General features: G+C 46.2%; 1 protein-coding gene across 2 annotated transcripts in view; it reads left to right on the forward strand.

Moving 5' to 3' along the window:
* Nucleotides 1-2,617: 2,617 nt before the first annotated feature.
* Nucleotides 2,618-21,488, forward strand: part of LOC114050626 (probable serine carboxypeptidase CPVL) — a 125,092-nt gene continuing 106,221 nt past the window's right edge. Inside the window, exons 1-2 of one of the 2 annotated variants that reach the window (XM_027872463.1) lie at nucleotides 2,618-2,759; nucleotides 16,766-16,945. In XM_027872463.1, the coding sequence (XP_027728264.1) occupies nucleotides 16,783-16,945 (163 nt within the window). In that variant the 5' untranslated portion in view covers nucleotides 2,618-2,759; nucleotides 16,766-16,782. The remainder of the gene's footprint in view (nucleotides 2,760-16,765; nucleotides 16,946-21,488) is intronic. The other variant, XM_027872462.1, reaches the window with a different exon arrangement.

Consider the following 21,488-nt stretch of genomic DNA (forward strand, 5'->3'; position numbering starts at 1 on the left):
TTTCTTTCTTTCTTTCTTTCTTATCAGAGTGAATTGACTTGCCCAGGATCACACAGCAGAACTCTTGTAATTCTTAGTAAAAAATAGGTAAATTTCAAAACAAGATTTTAGTATGGAATTCTTTATTAGGAGCATGGAGGGAGAAGGAAGGGAAAAAATGGCACCCTCTCGCCAGAAAGCAACTCCCAACTTTTTTATAGATGAAAAAAAATAAATTTTTATTGATATACTTCATTTTTCTATGACCTGCATTTTCCAAATATAAGCTTCTCTTATACCATCCTAGGGAGTTTTCCTTCATAACAAAAACCAAGAAAGAAGGAAAACCACCTATTTTCACTGCAATTACTCTAAAATGGCTCTTAAAGGGAGAGACAGCTTGAGGTCATGGAAGTCTTCAGCCTCTACCTTCAGAGTATCTGGGTTCAAATTTTGGCTCTGAAGCTTATTGGCTGTGTAATATGGGAGAATTTACTGAATTCAAATAATAAGAACTGTCATTTATATGGGACTTTAAAGTTGTAAAGTACTTTATCTGACTTATTTCACTTGAACCTCAACCCCCTGGTGAGGCAGCTGTCCATGCCATCCCCACTTTACAGTGGTTTTAGGTAGCATAGGTTTGGCATTCCAGAAATGTGGCCAGCCCATGGAAGTCGAACTCTCTCTGCAGTAGAGTTTGAATGCTTGACAGTTTAGCTCGAGAAAGGACCTCAGTGTCTGGGATCTTATCCTGCCAGGTGATCTTCAGAATATTCCTAAGACAATTCAAATGGAAGCGATTCAGTTTCCTGGCATGGCACTGGTAGACTGTCCAGGTTTCAGAGGCATACAGCAACGAAGTCAGCACAAGGGCTCTGTGGTGGTAGTCAGTAGCTAGCTCTGGCAATTCCTGTGTCAAGTTCATTATCAATGTGTACATCCCTAGAAAGTATATTGCCAAAGTAAGTGAACTTATCCACAACATTCAAAACTTCTCCATTAGCTGTATACCAAATCTCATACAGACAAGCACTCATACAGAGGTCAGAAGAAGTGATACAAGGATACTGTCAAGGTCTCTCTTAAGAACTTTGGAATTGAATGTGTGACATGGGAGACACTGGTACAGGACTGCCCAGCATGGTGTGCCTTCATTGGAGAAAATACTGTGCTCTATGAGCAAAGCAGAATTGAAGTAACTCAAAAAAAAAAATGTAAGATGCACAAATTTAGATAATCCACCCCAAATGTTCACACGGACTATTTGTGCCTGACCTGTGGTAGAGCATTCTGAGCTCATATTGGTCTGATCAGCCACAGTTGGATGCACTGTCACTTGACTGTAGCATGGCGATGTCATTTTGGTCCTGTTTGAGAGCAAAGGACCAACCAGCCACCAACCAACTTTATAGAGGAATAAACTGAGGCTTTTAGGTGAAGAGACTTGTCCATGGTCATGAAACAAACTGAGGCTCATAGGTGAAGTGACTTGTCCATGGTCATGAAGCAAACTGAGACTCATAAGTACATGAAGCAAACAGGCTCATAGGTGAAGTGACTTGTCCATGGTCATGAAGTTAGCTTACCATTAGACTAAGGATTTCAACTGGAGTCTTCATGGGCCAAAGTCCAGATTTTTAGCTACCAAGTAAAGCTGTTTCATACGACCTTCACCTCCTTGGACCTCAGGATATAAATCTAAGTGTTAAACTAGATGACATCTAAGGATTCTTCCAGTTCTAGATCTGATCCATAAAATTTAGAAAAAGATCCTAGATTTAGAGCTGAAAGGGGCTCCAAGGTGCAATGTAGTCCAACTCCATCATTTTACAGATGAGGAAACTGAGGCACAGAGAAGGTAAGCAACTTTTCTCTCCAAGGTTACACAGGTAGGTAGGGGGCTCTTCCCACTAGGCCACAAGGAAATCATCTCTCAATCAGGAGGCATTTATTAAGTGTTTTCTAAGTGCCAGACACTGCATTAAGTGTTGGAGCTACGAAGATGTAAACTCCCTGACTGCAAAGACTGTTTTATTTTTATCTCCGAATCTTCAGCACCCAGCACAGTGCCAGGCACGAAGAAGGTGCCTAACAGTTGTTTATTGATTGATATATAAATATCCGATATTATTATTACGGTTGACGATCCCATTAACAAAAAAGGCTTATCTGGACCTAATTCAATTCAATTCAATAAGCGTTTAGTATTAAGCGCCTACTACGTGCACAGGCAGGGTGCTGGGTGTTGAGGTTCCAAAGTAAAAAATGAAACAGGTTTTGCAACCACGGGGGAAGTGAGAGTGGGAGTGGGGAGAAGAAACAACATATTCATGACTAACTCAATACCAAAGAATTGCAAAGTGATCGGGGGGAGCCGGGGGTGGCGGTGGGGGGACATTGACCAGGCCCGCTGGCTCCTCCCCTCCAGAGGCAGAGGAGGGACGAGGAGGATCTGGGGAAGAAGCGGAGGGAAGGGAAGAATTTTGCAGGACGTTGCTGGGATCACGTGAGAGGGAGTGACCCTTGAAAAGCTCGGCGGATCCTCCTCCTGGCCCCCCGTGATTGGGTGACGCAAGCCAACGAGGTTGCTTCACTCCCGCAGTCCCTGCCCGGCAGAGCTCCGGCCTGGCCAAGCCCGCGCCCCAGAGGCAGGCGGGCGGAGATCGGCTGCACCGGCTGGAGCGCAGCCCGGCCCTTACCTGTGCCTGTAGGCGGAGCGGAGCGGAGGGGTGAGCCTAGCAGCGAGTGAGTGCCGCTGGGCTGGCAGCCCCGGGCAGGTGGGCCCTGTGGTGCCAGGGCATCGGGGTGCGGGGATCCGGGATCTGGGCGCTGGGCCTGGGGTGCTGGGGGAGGGCGCCCCGCTAGGAGTACGGGCCGACCCTGCGGCTCCCATTGGGGCATTTTCGCGGGGGTCCTGGGGAGGCTGGTGTGCCTGGTGTCTCCCGGAGAGTGACACGGGGCAGGCTGGAGCTGCTGACCTTTCCCAGGGCCAGGTCAGTCTCCCCCCACCGCCACCTAAAGGGAGCTTCTCCCTGACACCCCGGTTACTTTGCAATTCTTTTGTATTATTAGTCTTGAATATGTCGGTTCTTCTCTGCACCCCACCCCTCATTCCCACTTTCCCCAGTGGTAGCCAAGGCCCTTTCGTTTTCGCCTTTGGAAACTCTTCCCCTTGCCCTAGGGCAGGCCCCTAAACACTTCTGTGCCTCAGGGTTTTGCTGTGCAGTCATTTCAGTTTTCATGACCCCTTTGGGGGTTTTCTTGGCAAAGATCCTGGAGTGGTTTGTCATTTCCTTCTCCAGATCATTGTACAGGTGAGGAAACTGAGGCAGACAGGGTTAAGTGAAGTCACTTAACTGTGCCCAGAGTCACACAGCTAGTAAGTGTCCGAGGCTGCATTTGAATTTAGGTCTTCCTGACTTCAGGTCCAGTGCTCTGTAACCTTCACCTAGCTGCCCTGGTGTCTCAGTTTACTCAACTGTAAAATGGGGAGGACGCCCTCTGAGGTTTTATTCTGGCTTTACATCCCAGATTCCTCTTCCTGAGGAAGACAGCTTAGAATAGTGGAGGAAATAAGCCAGGCATTGGGATCATAGAATCTGGGTTCAGATTCCTGCTCTGCTGCTTGAGGTGTGACTTTGGATAAGTCACTTCTCCCTCTCTGGGCCTCAGTTGGCCTAGGTGATCTCTTAAGACCACTCGTGGCTCTAAATCTATTCTTCTTAGAGTCTCAAAAAAAAAAAAAAAGCGCTTCCCTAACTTCTCCAGGTCAGATTCTCCTCCATCTGCTTGACAGACTGAGTGCTATGAATGAATAGTAGTAGTGAAAGGGCCCCAAGAAAGCATATTGGGAAGGGGAACATATGACCTGGGGAGGGGGAGGGATAGTGTTGTGGTCCAGGGGTGCTGGGAACCCCAGATTTTAAGAATCTTAGCATTTGATGAAGTTAAGATTGATATTTTATACAGAAAGACTGTGGGAAGATCTGGATGAGATTAAGGAGTGGTAAGTAGCCTGGGGTGGGGCCAGGTGCAGACAATTGAGGAAGTTAAGTGGCCTCAGAGCCACTGTGGAAGAGCAGTCAAAAGGATTATTGATGGGCATGGGCTGGGCGCCTCAGGGAGACACCAGAGATCTGGGTTCAGGGGCTTTGGGGTCTAGGTCTCAAAGACATAGTCTTTTCCTTTTAGGGAATCAGATCCCGTCCCCATCAGATAGAAGCCAGTCTTTCTCAGGTTCAGTAGTGAGAGGAAGCTTGAGGTGCAAGAAATAGGTCAGTCATGTTTCAGCAGTGGATGAAGTCATGGAGGAAGGGGGAAAGAACCTGCTTCAGTTGCACTGTGCCTCAGTTTCTTTATATGTAAAATGAGGAAAAATAAGAAGCCTGGAGTTGATGACCTCTAAATCTATGATCGTATGATTGTGCCAATTTAAAGTCTACTTTGAGAGATTGTCACTTAGGATTATCCTTCTAAAGACGGAAGGGACCTCCGAGGTGGGAGTGTGCACCCCATCTGCTGTCTGGCTGTGTGTCTTCGATCTCTGCCGCAGCCTCCTCTTCACATGTGCAAAGTAATAGTCTTGGGAAGGACGTAGTCCAAGCAAACCAAGGCCCAGAGAACTCTCTCCCACTCATACGGCTACCACGGGGACCAAATGAGATAACAGATGGGAAAATAAATTCATGGAATCCGAGATCTAGGGTCCATTCATTATGTTCACTTGTTTCAATTGTGTCTGATCCTTCTTGACCCCAGTTGAGTCATTCTCGGCAGATACTGGAGTGGTTTGCCATTTCCTTCTCCAACTCATTTTACAGACAAGGAAACTGAGGCAAATGGGATTAAGTGACTTGCCCAGGGTTGTACAGTTAGTAAGTGTCTGAGGTGGGATCAGAACTCATGAGGATGTCTTCCTAATTCCTGTATGTGTTTATGTATGTATGTATGTGTATATGTATCTATACATACATGTGTGTGTGTATATATATATATATGTGTGTATATGTCTGTAGTTACATTTCCTTAGTTCAGAGATGGCCTGGTCTAAGGAATGATAGCCGGCAGCTTGAGGATGAGGAGAGAGACTCAAAGCTACAAACACACAATCAAGCCATCATTTCTGAAATCCAGTCGTATCTGCAACCTTGGCCAAAGCCCTCCGTGTTCTTTGAGCCTCAGTTTCCTCACGTATAAAATGGGGGTGGGGTAGACTGTGTTAGAGCTTCAAGATTCCTTCCAGCTCTGGGCTTCTGGGACTTCTGGGATTGTCCTTGACCGAGCTCAGAACCAGGGGGAGAGTCAAGAGCTTTGAATCCAGGCTGACAGTGCCTATGTGACTGTGGGCTCCAGGGCACTCCCCAAGCCTGCTGTGGAGGCCACGAGGCAAGTCCACAAGCATTTCTGCATGTTATTATTATCACGTCACCATAATTATCATTACTATTATTAATTATTATTAAGCAGAGGAGCTGTGGAGGGCATGTGGAGCCATGTGTTCTGGTCCTCCCAGGCTGGCTTCCTGCACACCCCAGTGTGCCGCACCACCCGACCTGGCCCAGTAGAGTCAGACGACCATATGTTTAGAACAGGAAGAGGGGACGACTTTGGCTCCCCTGCCCCCAATTTAAAGATGAGGAAGGTAGTGAAGGCCTTCCCTGCATTGATGATCTATCCTGTCCATATCTTGTTTGTATGAAGTTGCCTCCTCCTGTCGGACCATGCCCCCTCGAAGGCAAAGACCATTTGGGGCCTTTCCCTGTACCCCAGCTCTGGGCCATGGTGGGCTCTGAATAGATTTACTGACTGTGACTGACAGGTGGAGGGCTCCTGGCCTGCCTCTCTACCAAGTGGCCCCAGACCTCTATGGTTTTGAAAGTGCTTGGGGGTGGGGGGCGTCTGTAGCTTGCTTGTTTTCAGGGGCCAGCAAACGTTTCTTGCTGTGGTCCATATGTTAGCCTCTCCCAGATCCTTCAGTTTGCTGCTGGAGGCTGGAAAACCACATAATGAAGCTTGTCAGAGTTGTGTCTGAAACAAGAATAAGTAATAGATTGTCGATTTAAAAAAATCAACAGTGTTCACCCCGGGCAGAAGGGACCCTTCCTGGGAGCTCAGGCTATTCCTAGAATCTGAGATCTAGAGTGAGAGGGGACTTAGCCCAACTCCCTCATTTTACAGATGTGGTAACTGAGGCCCGGGGAGGTTAGGGACATGTCCAAGGTCACACACAGGATCATAGATCTGAGACTGGAAGGGGCTTTCTAGGCCATCTAGTCTAACCTCCTTGTTTTACAGATGAGGAAACTGAGGTGAAGTGGCTTTCCCCAGACCAGCCACGTGGCAGGTCTGGGATTCGAATCTAGATCTCCTGCACTTTCTACCTCGCCTCCCTTAAGTGGGGACATGGCCAGAGAAGGTGGTGGTTAAGCAAGAGAAAATCTGTTGGAGAACAATTCTAAATCCCATAATTAGAATTTAAGTTGATATCAGAGGACATTGGAAGCCATAGGAAAGGTCTGAGAATGAAAACCTCAGCTGCTGGGACTTCCTCATAAGACTCTTGTAACCGCACAGCTGACAGGTAAGCTCTGCAGGCTAATGTCTTACCCCAGAGCTCCCTGGGGTGGGAAGAGACACTAGGAAACCCCCTTTAAAGCGATAAGGAAGGAGACCTCCAAATCCTGAAATAATTCTGAAAAATCTCATGCCTTCTCAGAGTCCATGAGGTTGAGTGGGCTCTCTGTCTCTCCTCCCTCCCTCCTTCCTTCTCTCCTTTACCCCATCTCGGTCTCTGTGTCTGTCTGTCTCCCTGACTTCTGGCTTTGCTGAAAAAATTAGCCATCTTTGCCAAATACAGTGTAATAGGAGACGACCTTAAAATGTTCGCCCACGCGAAAGCTGGCTCAAGTTTCTCTCGGGGTGATGGAATCACTGACCTACACGGCTTGTTTCCTGTGCCCAGAACCAGGGCAGCCATTCTAGGGACAGCCCTTTAGCTGGGCAGCCTGAGTGCTCTGGCTGGTGTTGAAGATCAGCCGGTCACCCTCTTCTCCCTTGCTGGTTAACCTGGTGACCCTTGAGCATCCCTGCCTCTTAGCGCTGGGGGGGATCTTGAACCCCATTTTAGGAACGAGGAAATGAGGGCCTGGAGGTGGACACCCCCCTCCCCCAGCAGCTGATGCAGAGCTGGCATTCCTGTGTCCTATTCCTGTGCTCCTAAGACAAAAATCTCCCACTGGAAACCTGATACCTAGAGCCACCACCCAACCCTGCAGCTTCTTGGTTGTTTGAATTCATTTTATTTAATAATGAAACAAAACAAAACATTGTTGCATTTTGTTTTTATTTCACCATCATTTTTCCATAACCAGCCCTCCCCCGGACTTGCATCAATAGAACCTTCATTGAAACAAAGAAAGACATTTAAGCCAATCAGCTGAACTCTGGTTATTACTATTACTATTATTATTATTATTACTAGCAATAATCTCTCTAGCACTTACATAGCACTTGCAGATTTGCAAAGCATTTTACCTCTGTTCTCTTACTTGATCTTCACAATAATCCTGGAAAATAAGTGCTATAATTATCCTTATTTTACATCCTTATATCCTTTTAGATGAGCAAAATAATGCTGAATGATTAAGTGATTCAGTGAACTAATAAATGTCTGAAGCAGGCTTTAGATGGGGAATCTTCCTGCCCACTCCACATCCAGCACTCTTCACTGCCCCACCTCGATGCCATGATTAATCAAAATGATCAAATTCAGTACAAGAGAAATGCAGAAACAGCCCTCCCTTTACTCTCAGGGGAGAGGTGGTGGACTGCAGCAGTGGAACATGGTATACTCGGTCAGAAGGAATGGCTGCATCAAGTATCTGAGGGCAGATTTGAACTCAGGTCCTCCTGACTCCAGGGCCTGTGAGAGATTTTTCGATAATGAAGTGTAGAAGGCTGGAATTTCCTCCTGATGTCTTTCAGAAGGTGGAGTAGATTCTCTTTGGTTTGGAACGGTGTGAATGTTGTCCAGCCAACAAGACCATGACCCCCAAAGGTCCCTCAGTGACACAATGGCTTTTGTAGCAGGAATCCTAGAATCCCAGATAGGCTCGCGGTGGTCTTCTAGGACAGCCTCTATCTGGACAGGAACTCTCCCCTTACAGCTTCCATAAGAAGTGATCCTCCAGCTTCTGTTTGAAGACTGGGCGTTGGGGGGGGGGGCAGGGATAGTTCTCCCTAGGCAGCCCCTTCCATTTGGGGACTGATTTACTGCTTAGGAAATGCTTCCCGGCATCCTGCCTCTGCCCTCGGGCCCTGTTGAACTGAACTAGAGAAAGCAAAGCATTTTAAAATTGGGCTGAAGAAATCCCCCAGGACCAGAACATCTGGTTTTCAAAATCTTCTCATCGATTCCACACTCGATGCCGTTTCAATTAGTCAATGCCTTCATTCGGCAAGTATTTATGGGGCACTTACTGTGGGTCAGGCCGCGTGCTTGGAGCTAAAAAAGCTACAAAGATTAATCAGAACCAGATCCTATCCTTCTTGGAGATTCTCAGAGCTGCCCCTTTGCCTCCTACAGCCCTCTGCCTTGGATGGCTGCCTAGGGCCACGTTCTCTGCATGCGGCAGGGGCCCGCAGGTGCTTGTCAAAGTCAGCAGAATCAAATGGGGGCTCATTCACTGCCCTTTCTGTGGGGTGGGTGATGGAGAGGATATTTGGCATTTCAGGAGCTAGATGGATTCATAGCCTGGATCTTACTTATGAGTGGTCATGAATCTGAAAGTGCCATGGGACAGCCCAGACGTCCCTGCTTCAACATTGGGCTTGGGGCAGAGCAGAGGATGATTTGAAGAGTTCCCGGAGGAGAAGAAGGAGTAGCATAGATTTAGAAGCTGTAAGAGAGCATCTGGTCCAGCATCCTCACCTCACAGAAGAGCTAATGGGACTTCGGGGCTCAGGGTTATAGATTTAGAACTGGTGGAGGCTTCAGAGGTCACCCAATGCAGAATTGGGGTATAGGGAGAGTAAATGAATTGCCTAAGGTTAGGTAGTAAACATCAGAGCTGAGATCTGAACTCAGATCCTTAGACTTAAGGGGCAGTGAATGTTCTTTTCATTTCCATGTAAGTGGTGCAGTGGATAGAGTGATGGACCTGGAGTCTAAAAGACCTGAGTTCAAACCCATCCTCAAACATTATTCACTGTGTGGCATGGAGTATTTCACTTAAAATTTGTCTGCCTCAGTTTCCTCATCTGCAAGATGGGCATAATAATAGCACTTAGCTCCCCAGGTCATTGTGAGACTTGATTGAACAAGATAATAATTGTGAAGCACTTGCCACATACATATTTAGTGCTTCATAAATGCTTTTCCCTTCCCTTCTCCTACCTCTATTATTTATTCCTAAGTCACTCAATTGGCAACATTTTTGGAGTTCTTAGCGATGTGCAAAGAAGAAGAAGCCAGTACCTTCCTCAGTCTGAATCATTCCTTAGACATTTACTAGTTATCCAACTCTGGGCAAGTCACTTAACCTCTGTCTGCCTCTGTTTCCTCATCTGTAAAATGAGTGTAATAATGGTACCTCTCTCCCAGTGTCTTTGTGAAGATCGAGTAAATAATATTTGTAAAGCACTTTGAATGCCTTGATGAGCTGTACAAATGCTAGTGATGGTTATTTATTTTAAAATTATTTTATTATTTAAAATTATATATTATATAAATATATTATTTTATTATTTATTTTTTAATTAAATTTTCATTTTTTCAGTCAGTGAAAATCCACCTTTTCTCCCTCCTACCTTCTCCCCTTCATTGAGAAGAAAAAAATCAAATCCCTATTACAAACAAGTAAAACAAATTCCCTTATTAGTCTGCTTAAATACACACACACACACACACACACACACGAATATACATATAGAAAACAAAAGACATATATACATATAGGTGTCTTTTGTTTTTACATCACGTTCATTTCCAAAGACATCCTTCTCCAGAGAGCCAGTTGCCTTTTGGGGACAGTATTGTGGCATGAGATTTCTTTTTCCTCCATGTCTTTAGCATTACAACTTCCTTCAGATTTCTTGAGATTTCATCCCTCAGTATCTCACATCTGTCATTTCCAGCCCCAGCTTTCTCTGTGTACTCTTGGTCTTGTCCAGCCTCATTTCTTATCTTTGCTGTCTGAACATGGACTCTCTTTTCTGTAGGCCCACCTGCCGTGTGATGTCAATAACAATAATAATGACTAACATTTATGTAGTGCTTCCTCTGTGCCCAGCACTGTGCTGAGCACTTTACAGTTATTATCTCATTTGCGATGATTAGAATCCAGATGTTTTGGATTCACTGTCCTTAATGGTGGAAAGTGTATGTTTAAAAAAAAAACCTGCCTTTATCTTTCCAGGCTTTTGTCTAGTTGTTGTGCTCCTTGGGATGACTTTGCTTGGCTGATCTCTTACCTTCTTTAAATTGATTTTATCCGCCACTGCTTCTTTCTGCTTTTTTGAGGTGATCCTGTTTACAAAGTCCCACACTCCTTTTCCAAAAGATCCGACTGACAAGTTTCTCTTTCAAATCAGTGCTGCTCTTGGTTACCATGTGTCTTTGCCCAGCAAGAAGTGAGATGTTTGCTGACCTGCGCGATTTTTTTCGTTTGGCCTCCTTGTTATGGGGATTGATTATGGCAGTTAAACGTTTGCATGAAATTGCCATAGTTGGTGTCAATCTCCTTTTATTTCTCCACATCTGATTTATTGGCATAACTTGTTTTAGTTAGATTAGAGCTGTTTTAGCTGAATACCATGTTGTTTTAGTTATTTCTTCTAGTCTTGCATTAATTTTGCACTTTAACAAGCTGGTAATCTGATTGATTGTTCCTAGATAAATAGCTAAGGAACGACTTTAAGTGATTTTTTAAGATTTACAAAGCGCTTTACAAATATCTCATTTGAGTCTCGCTACAACCCTGGGAGATAGGTGGCTATTATTATGCCCATTTTACAGAAGAGAAAACTGAGATAGACAGAGGTTAAGTGTCTTGTTCAAGGTCCCTCAGCTAGTGTCTGAGGCTAGATTTGAATTCAGGTCTTTCTGATGGCAGGCCTAGCACTCTGTGCACTGTGGCACTACCTAGGTGCCATAACATGTGGTTTCCTAACTGGTTAAATATAATCCATTTCCCTTAGGTTGCTGTTACCTGCTACTCGCCAAGTCCAGTGATTTCTGAAGCCTTTCTTATTTTTATTTATTTATTTATTTATTATTTTTAGGCAATTGGGGTTAAGTGACTTGCCCAGGGTCACACAGCTAGTAAGTGTTAAGCGTTTGGTCTGAGGCCGAATTTGAACTCAGGTCCTCCTGACTGCAGGGTTGGTGCTCTATCCACTGTGACACCTAGCTGCTCCCTGAAGCTTTTCTTGAAGAAAGATTTATGGGAGGCTACTTTGTAGTTTATAAGTCTTTGTTTTCTCCCATTCTTTCCTCTTGACCCATATTTTCCGGCTTATTTTCCTCTACCTTTGCTCGTCCCCATCACTGAAGTTGTTCTTCAGTTGTTTCAGTCGTGTCTGACTCTTCATCACCCCATTTGGGGGTTTTCTTGGCAAAGATACTAGAGTGGTTTTGCCATTTCCTTCTCCAACTCATTTTACAGATGAGGAAACAGAGGAAAACAGGGGTCAGTGACTTGCCCAGAGTCACACAGCTAGTACGGATCTGAGGCTGGATTTGAACTCCGGTCCTCCTGACTCCAGGCTTGGATCTCTGTCCACTGTGGCACCACCTAGCTGCTAGTTATCAAAATACATACTGATATTATTTGGAGGGTCTTCTCACTGTGTTCTTCCTGGACTTCCTTCTCTTTTTCCTCTTTTCCATCTTCTGTGAAGTTATTACCATGATGATCTTTTTGCAAAATACTGTGAACTCTGCAATATGAGATAACCAAATGTTCTATGATGATGTTTCTTGTTCACTTTGGATACTTGCTAAGTCCAGTCTTCAGGAGGCATCATGGGGCAGTGAAAAGAATTTTGGGTTTGGATTCACTGGACCTGGGTTCAAATGCTGGCTTGGCAACCTACTACCTGTGTGAACTTGGAAAGTCACTTAATCTCTATTCCTCAGTTTCCTCGTCTATAAAGTGAGGGGGATAGACTTAGTGACCTGTATGTTTCTTTCTAGCTTGATATCTCAAACTCGACAAGTCCAAAACTGAACTCTACCTTTCTCTCTAAACCTTACCCCCTCCTACCTTCTCTGTTACTGTGAAGGGCAGCACCTCCCATCCCTCAGGCTCCCAAACTAGAAGTCCTCCTGACTCTTCATTCTCTCTCACTGCCCCCCCCCATATCCAATATGGTGCCAAGGATTGTCGATTTCACCATTGCTGCATCTCCCCCATATGGCCCCCTTTCTCCTCTGATACTGATGCCTCCGCCTTGGGTGGGCAGATTCTCACCTGGACTGCTGCAATAGCTGCTGGGGGCTCTGCCTGCCTTGAATCCCTCCCCCTACAATCCATCCTTCGTTCAGCCACTAACATGATTTTTCTAAAGCACAGGTTTGATCATGTCACCTCCCTACTTGGTAAATTCCAGTGGCTCCCTATTACCTCCAGGATGAAATACAAAATGCTGTTTGGCCTTCAAAGCCCTTCATAACCAGCCCCCTCCTCCCTTTTCAGTCTTCTTATATACCTTATTCTCCCACACATCCTCTTGGATTCAGTGCCCTTGGCTTCCTGGCTTTCCATGAACAAGACCCTCCATCTCTGGGCTCCACAAAGTCTCTCTGGCTGTCCCCCATGCCTGGAATGCACTCCCTCCTCCACCCTGACTTCTGACCTCCCTGGGACTTGTCTCAACTAAAATCCCACCTTCTACATCAATGGTGTCAAACCCAAACGGGAACGGATCCCTGCGGGTCACAGAGCCTCAAGTTGGATGCATCTGTTCTACCATAAGTCTTTCCCAACGTCTGTTAATTCTAGCACCTTCCCTATCTTAATTATTTCTTATTTATCCTGTCTATAGCTTGCTTGTGCAGATTTATTTGTGTGTTTACTCCCACTTTTGATTGTAAGCTCCTTGAGGACAGGGAATGTTTTTCTGTATTCCCCAGTGCTTAGCACAGTAGTAGGTGCTTAATAAATGTTTATTGAATGACTGGCTGGCATCTGTGACCCTATGAACCCCTTTATTGATTTGTCCTTTGATCTTCTGGTTCCATTTCTAGTTAGAATGTCAGGATAGATGAGATTCACTTTCTCCAGTACTTTGCCCATTCCTTGGTCATTGGACAAAGATCTCACATTTAGAGTGCCAGCTAATAATGCTAGATAATCTAGAAAGTATATGATTCTCAACAGCTAAGGTTTGTAGGTAATCTAGAAAGTATAGGATTCTTGACATCCTCTGTTCCATTTTCTCCCGCTCTGACACCATCTCTGCCATTTTGTACTTTTCTTTATTTCATGGATTGCCTTGGTCAGAGAATTTATCCTACAGTAGTGGCCTACTGGGGACGAGCCTCTCTGTGCTTAGTTAGGCCACCCCACCCCCAAAGCAGACAGCCCCATCTATCATTGGGAATGTCCTCAAAGCCTTCTCAACATGGTAGAGTTTACCAGAGCTTGTGGTCTAGGTCCACTGCCTTCCATAACTCGAGTCCTGTAAGACACGGGAGGACAGGTTCTGTAAAAGGTAGGAAGTGAGCTCAGCCTGCTGTAATCCGCTGACAAGGGGTGCTTTTCCTTTCATCACTCCCTGATCAAATACTAGCGGTAGTGCCGAGATTGGAGCAGCTCCCACTTCTCTGTTCCATTCCTGCCAATTAAACCAAGGCCATTTTGGTCTCTCCCTTCCTCTCTTTGAGTCAGCCTCTGATCACAGGGAAAGGGCCATAACCTGCCTAGTTATTTAAATATTAATGGCCTCCATTAAAAAGGCCTTGAGGTTTGTAGAGCGAACACTGAAAAATACAGGTCCTGATGGTGTCTGTTTTTTCCCCTCAGGAAAAACCACTTACTCAAACAGTTCCTCCTTCCATCTCTTACACGCAACCAACAGACATTTTTCTTCTAAAACTGTTTGCCTGGAGGTTACTTCTCTTCTTTCCTTGAAAAAGCAAGTCTTCTAGTCAAACATTAGACTAACAAGTTCTGTATCATTTAAACATATTTAAATTTTTTTTTTAAATTTTCCAGCAAATTGCTGACCCTAAGCTTCTGGGAGTGTGCTTTGATTTTCCAGCATCATTTCTCCCCCCCCCCCCCCCGCCCCCCCTCCCCCATTATAGACACTGACTGTAAAAAACATTTCTTAGCCACTCTCTATATTTAGTTGGGTTTGTTTGTATTAAATACAGGAAATTGTATTATGCTAACCATAAGAGAAATACTTGTGGCAATCAGATATTCCATCGAATTACAATTATGAACTTTTATCTTATTGGGGAAATGGGGCTGAAAGACATTCTCACTTGTTTAAATTAAGCCAGTGTTTTTACGTTCTGTCAAAGGAATGATATGAGAAGTGTGTGGAGTTCATCGATTTTTACACATTTCTGCATTTTCATGTGATTTAATGGTTTGACATTTAAAGGACTGTGCAGCAGAAAGGGGCCTGGGCATTAGCATAATTGCATATTTCTTTTTCGGTCCTGGCATCTGAAGTGCTGTGATCTGCCCAGCTTCCTGGACAGTGTGAGCTGGGTAGGAGCTCAGGGAAGACAGCCCGGTCCCTTCTTTTCAGAGATGAGCATCTCGAGGCCCAGAGACTGAGTGCCTGAAAGAACTCGGATCTGCTAACTGTCAGGCCTCTGCTTCTCCCTTCCCTGTCCTTGGGTTCATGAGTGTGGTTTGGTTTTGAGATCCGCGTATCTGGATTATATCTCCAGTCCACTCCAACACGTGGTTATCAAGCATGGAAGGCAATGTGGAAGAGTGGATGGGGCATTGGGGTTGGAGTCAGGAAGACGGGTTCAAATCCCGCCTCAGACACATTCCATTGGTACGACCCTGGGCAAGTTATCTTCTCTGTTCCTCTGTTTCCTCCTCTGTAAAATGAAGAGGGTTGGACTCAGGGACTCCTGGGGTACCTTCCTGCTCCATGACCTGCTGCAGGTGAGGACTAGGAGAATGGGACAACATGTGCCTTCAAGGAGCTCGTGTTCTGTTGGGGGGATCCAACACGGGGCCAGATGAGTGGGCGAGTGGTCATTTGAGGAGGAAGGAAAGCGCCTGGACCACCATGGAGACTGGTAGTAGATGGAGAGAACGACATAGGCCTTGCTCTAGAGAACTCCCCTTCCAGCAGGGGAGACGGCCTCGAGAGATTTTAGCTGAAAGACCAATGGAAAGGTCCTTCGAGCGCAACAGCAAAACACGAGGGACTTTGAGGATTTTCGTGTCATTTCTACTGATAAAATCCTGATTTTGAGGTTGGGCCAAGGACTCCAGCAGTGTGGCTGCGGTGGCAGGCTGTGTCTCCGTGGGATGGGCGTCCCCAGATCGAGGCTGTTGTGGCTGAGCCAGGAGCAGGCCCGGTGGTGGGGGGAGCATGGGAAGAGAAGAGGGGCTGCCGCTGTGGGGGCTCTTGGGCTTACGTGCCCAAATTAGCAGTTGGTGCTGGCAGTGGTGCTATAGGTGGGCTCCCTCTCCACAGTGATGGCCCCGGGGCTGGGCTAGAAGCAGCAGCAGCGATCCGGGAGGTGCCCGAGGCCCGCGGGCTCAGGGTTCGGAGCTCTCTTTATCGGGATCTGAGGGGAGGTGGGAGTAGAGATGCTGGCACTGGTTTTGACTCGCCTGGCACATGCCGCCTCCCATCTGTCCGTCAGGGAGGGAGAAATTATTGGATCGTTTAGATCTGTGCACTACCCCGTAGGAGGCAGAAGCCAAGGTTCTTAGTTAACCATGCGCTCTGACTCTAAATTCATTGGGCTCTCTACTGTACAAGGCAAGGGGCATTAGATGTTTTATTTGCTGACAGAAGGCAGACCTGGGGGCAGGAGGTAGACTTTTCAACAAGCCAGATTTGGACTTGAAGTAAGGAAGACCCTTCCTAAACATGAGGGCCTTCTAGGAGTGAAATAGGCTGCAGGTGGAGTTTTCCATCCAGGCTGGGTGTTCTTGGTGGCAGGGGCTGAGGAGGGGAAGTCTTAGTCAGGCTGGGTGTAGACTGACTGGTTGGCTGCTGCGATGCCTTCCACCTCTGATGCTTGGTGATTCCATGACACTGTCTAAGTATAAGCATCAGTGGTGTGGGGACTCATGGCCCGTTCTCCCCAGTACTTGGTATGAGAGGCATTTGGAAATAAACTTAGGACCTGGGTTCAAATTCTGGCTCTGCTCCCTGCAATCTGTCTAAGCTTGGGCCAGTCATACAGGGTCTCTGGGCCTCTGAAATGAAGGGGTTTAAATTGGGTGACATCAAAGGTCCCTTTCCAGTTGGACGCCTGTGGTCCTATGGGGAAAAGGAGTATCTCTTGGACCTGAAGTCAGAAGAGCCGGGTTTGAAACCTGCCTCCAACGCTAGATGCCAACATTGTTGGAGCATCAGTTTCCTTGTCTGTAAAATGAGGATAATCATCTTTGTGCCGCTGGCTGCACAGGGTTCTTGTGATGGAGGTGGCGCGCGCGCGCGCGTGTGTGTGTGTGTGTGTGTGAACACACGTGAGCATGAACCTTGCTGTGTGCTGGTAGTGAATGTGGTCAGGCGGGCGCCCCGTGGACAGTGAGAGCACTGAGTGATTCCTTGTCCCTTTTCCTCCCAGAGGGAGTTCTTGGCAAGATGTGGAAGGCCACCATCTTGTGGGTCCTACTGACCCTGGAGCCCAGTGAAGGCCTTTTCCGCTCCTTGTATAGGAATGTTCGTGTTTGTAACCCGAGCCACAGAGACCCAGGACAGCCGCTGTTCCTCACACCTTACATCAAAAGTGGAAAAATTCAGGAAGGTAAGTTCTCCCCCCTGAGTCCCCCACCCGGCCCTCAAAGCGGCCGATGGATGGGTGCGTCCGGCCTGGGGGATTTTTATCAACTCTGGCACAGTGTGTGTGGAGAAGGACCAACCTCGTATTTTTGACTCATTAATTTTTCCTTTAGACGTGATGCTCATTAAGCGACTTACTGCCGTCTGTAGGGTGAGGCCCTGGTGATACAGAGACCAAGACGAAGCAGCTCCGTATGTACACAGTAATACCAAGCAATTGGGTTGTGAGGTGGCGCAGTGGAGAGAGCCTGAGACCTGGGTTCAGATCCACAGCTAGTAAATGTCTGAGGCTGGATTTGAACTCAGGTCCTCCTGACTCCAGGTCCAAGCTCTGTGCACTATGGTGCCAGCTAGCTGCCCCATCTTGAGGCAGGGTCTGTCTTTTGCCTCTTTCTGTATCCCCGGTGCTTAGTATAGTGCCTGACGCAGAGGAGGTGCTTCATAAATGTTTATTGACTGACTGACTGATTGACAGGAAACTCTTGAGATAATCTAGCCTCTTTCCTCTTGCAGATGAACAGAATTGTTTAAAGTTTGGGTCGCTCAGTCGTAGCTCAGTGGATTTGCTTTGTGGCATCATCAGGCAGGCAGACGTAAAGATGTGCCTTTTATGGTCATGAATCGTTTTCTTCTAAATTGGCATTTTAGGGAGCGGATTTACTTAATGTCTGAAAGTGCATTGAAGTGCTCTCTGTGTCATGCGGTGATCGTGCTCTCTTTCATTTGGGCTGCTTGTGCAGCCGACAGGAAATTTGGGAGTGTTGGGGCGTCTTCCCACTTTTAAAGTTTGCACATAAATACACATTAAACGCACCTAAAAATGCCAGCCCAGATTGGCTGGCATCACCCTGTGTGAGCGTGGGCATCTTCCCAGCTTCTGCCCAGGGCTCCTGGCTGTGCCCTCTGGGGCTCAGCAGAAAGGACACATCTAGACCTTCCTGCCCTGGACAGTCCTTCAGACACTTAGTCGTCAGGGTCCTCAGCGGTCATTGACTCAGGCATCACAATCATCTGGCAGGGTCAAAATCGAACTCACATCTCATGTCTGCTGCCCCCCCCCCCCCCCCACCTTGGGGCTACTCTTGTGTCCCAGCTTGGTCTTCTTCTCTAGGCATGACATCTTCCTACCTGTGTGACTCTGGGTAGTCACTTGACCCTCTCTGCCTCAGTTTCCTCATCTGTGATATGTGAAGAGATTCTCATTTGGTATGGGTTTGTCACCATCCTCCTAGCCCTCCGAGCATACCAATATTCTTCCTTGAATGTGGGGCCCAAGACTGAGCTAATACTCCGGATTATGGTGTGTATATACAGGCACGTGTGTATACTGCTATTCTGTGCTTGCTTGCTGGGCCAGGTGCCTTTCAGCTCCATTCTTGGAGGATGTCTTTGTGGCATGTGGACATCAGTCCTTTGCATCATCTATGAGTCTTTGGCCTTTCTTGCTTCTTACTACCAACCCCTTGACCCACGTCCATACGCATTCTAAAATATAATGCTCAGACCTAGGCACAATATTCCATATGTGGTATAACGAGGGCAGAGGATGGTAGAATTATCACCTCCCTTGTACTAGACCCAGTGCGCATATTGGGATGGCTAGGTGGCACAGTGGGTAGAGTGCAGAGCCTGAAGTGAGGAAGACCTGAGTTCAAATCCTGCTTCAGACACTTACTAGCTGGGTGACCCTGGGCAAGTCCCTTTACCTCTGTTTGCCTCAGTTTCTTCACCTGTAAAATTGGAATAATAACAGCACTTATCTCCTAGGGTTGTTGTGAGGATCAAATAGGGTAATAACAAAATAATAGAGAAATAGAAAGTGCTTTGAAAATCTTAATATGTAAATGTTAGCTAATTGTTGTTCTTGTTAATAATAATAATAATAATAAAGGTCTTTGGGTCACTTGGCCTTTTTTTTTTTGCAAGCTATCATAGCTTACCACCAACTCATTGACTTTGCTGAAATGCTTTGTAAGCACAATTCCCCTGCTGGGTAGCCCAGGGACGTCCCTGGTGTGCAGATACTCGACCGATGAGATTCATTAAAGAACATAAAGCTGAATCTGACATTACAGCATCATTGTGACTACTCCCCGTGTGGGTGTGCACCATGTGTAGGCGTGGTAGCCTCTTGGGGCATGACTCAGATTGTGAACACCCCAAAAAAAAGGGAGCATCCTTCACCTCTTGGCAGGGTGGCAATGGCAACTCCCACATTCCTTTCCCATATGGAGTCTTTTCATACCATCCAAATACTCTCACATATACAAATCATTCATTCTCCCAGGCTTCACACAAATAATTACACCAGACTCATTGAGCTACTTCATGGAAAATCTCCAAATGACCCCATTGATTACAAACACTTCCTACATTCCTCAGCTGCTCCTGCTCAATGAATGGCAGGGCACCTCGACTCCTCTCTACCCCAAACTGGCAAAGCGTTCGACTCCTGACATTCCCATTCTGTACTTGTATGCTATTTTTGGACCCCATTGCAAGACTTTACATTCATTCATTCATTCAATAAGCATTTGTTAAGCACTTACAATGTGCGAGGCACCTTGCTGAGAATACACAAAAGAGTCAAGTCCCTGCCCTCAAGGAGCTTACAATCAGAATATGAAATTGAAGACCTCAACTTAGCTCTGTGATCTGGTTAGTATCTAACTCCTCCTGCTGACCCGGGAGCCTGTAGTGTCTGTGAGATTTGTGAATTTCCACGTGCAAATTTCAGATGCATCCTTTGCCTGTCTAGTTTTTTACTTAATCTGATGCTTTAGAATAAGGTAAGTTTCAAAAGTCTCTAAGTGGGGCTCTGAGGCCATCTTACTCATGTGCACAAATATCCAGACAAGTGGATATGCTAATTCATTTTACTCTTAGGTGATGGGTTTATAGCGTCAATCCTGCGTGAATAGCCTTGGTGGTGATACAGACTTATACACATGAAGGAATTAGGAAATGAGACCATTTATAATAAAGTATTAAATTGTGTACTTCAGCTAGTAAGTTCACTGGAATTCAGGGTAGGGGGAGAGCAGCCTGGGCTAAGTAGTAAGGGAAGACCTCTCTCGTCTTGGCAGAAAGGCAGGGGACTATGGGGGCAGAATGTTGCATATGTTGTCAGACACAGTCACCATATCATTTGTTTTTGCTTAACTGCTTTCTTTGTCACAAAGGATGGTTTGATTCTCTTGGTATGGGGATGGTGATAGCTCCATTTTTTTCATGGGGTGAAAAAACCAAAAAATAGAATAAAGCTTTTTTTCATAAGGTAGTAGAGGAAGATCTCATAGTAGAAGTTAGGCTTTGAACTTCGGTGAGATATAGATAAGCTCAGAAGAAGAGAAAGTCATTCTGGGCATAAGGAATAGTGTAAACAAAAGTACAGCATCAAGGAAGGTGGGTGGTATATGACTGCCCCAGAGACCTGACCAAAAGATGAGAATGTAGGAGGTCACTGGAAATTCTACTGCAGCCTTGTCACCCCCGGCATTCAGACGGCTTCTCAATAGCTCACAGAGTTTTTGGAATTAACAGTAGCTCAAAAAAGGTCCCCGGAGCATCTAAGTTTTCTCCTCTGTCCCTCTGGCTCTCAGCTTGATGGACATCTCATCAACCTCATCACAGCTCAGAATTATGACATTTAGACTCCGAAACCTAAGGCAGGGTCACTTGGTAAATCACACCATGAGGTCACATTCCTCCAACAGAATTCCTTTCCAGATCTGGCACATCTGGGTATGGAAATGAAATCTTGACAGCATAATTAAGGATAATTTTATTCAATGGCAGCCTGGAAAGTTGAGGAGGATCTGGACAGATGGTCAGTGCCTAAGTCTAAATCCCTTTTGTTTATTGAGTGTGTCAGATCTCTAGTCCCACTGAGTCTCAGAGCTGCAGAGAGAGAGAAAGCTTCAGTGACAGACAAGTCTTCTTTCCCCTCCCCCCAGCCATCCTTCCCCCCTTTCTCCATTTATCAGGCTTAGGTTTTATGTCATTATAATTGTGTGTGAGGTTTTTGTGTGGCAGCAGTATTAAATGTGCTCACTCGCAGAAACAAAACAAGTAGAGATGGCCCATTTTCATATATTTGCCAACATTGTGACATTGTGGCAAACTCTAGAAACTGGTGTAAATGGTCCATTCCATTTCCCTGTTCTTGTGGACCATGGGTTTTGGTGTATTGCTCATTGCTACTGACAAATGCATTCATGTCTCTGAAGGGCACGGCCAGTTAGGAGCTCAGAGCCCCTACTCCCTGGAGCCATTGGTTGGAGCAGTCAGTAAAATGGGAGTCGGTGATGGGGGTGTAAGGTAGCTCTCCTTTCCATATCCATGATGAATCATGATTCTAAGAGAAGAAATAAACTGGGTCAGTTGGGTGTTTGGGTTTGCCGCATTCTAGTAGCAGAATCTGGGAGGCTGAGCTTCTGGTTTGTAGGATACCAGAGACGTAGAACTGGAAAGGAGCTGAAAGGTCAGGTCCAATCCCTTGTTTGGCA

This window comes from Vombatus ursinus, unplaced genomic scaffold (assembly GCF_900497805.2).
Source record: "Vombatus ursinus unplaced genomic scaffold, bare-nosed wombat genome assembly UNPS02014799.1, whole genome shotgun sequence".
NCBI lineage: Eukaryota > Metazoa > Chordata > Mammalia > Diprotodontia > Vombatidae > Vombatus > Vombatus ursinus.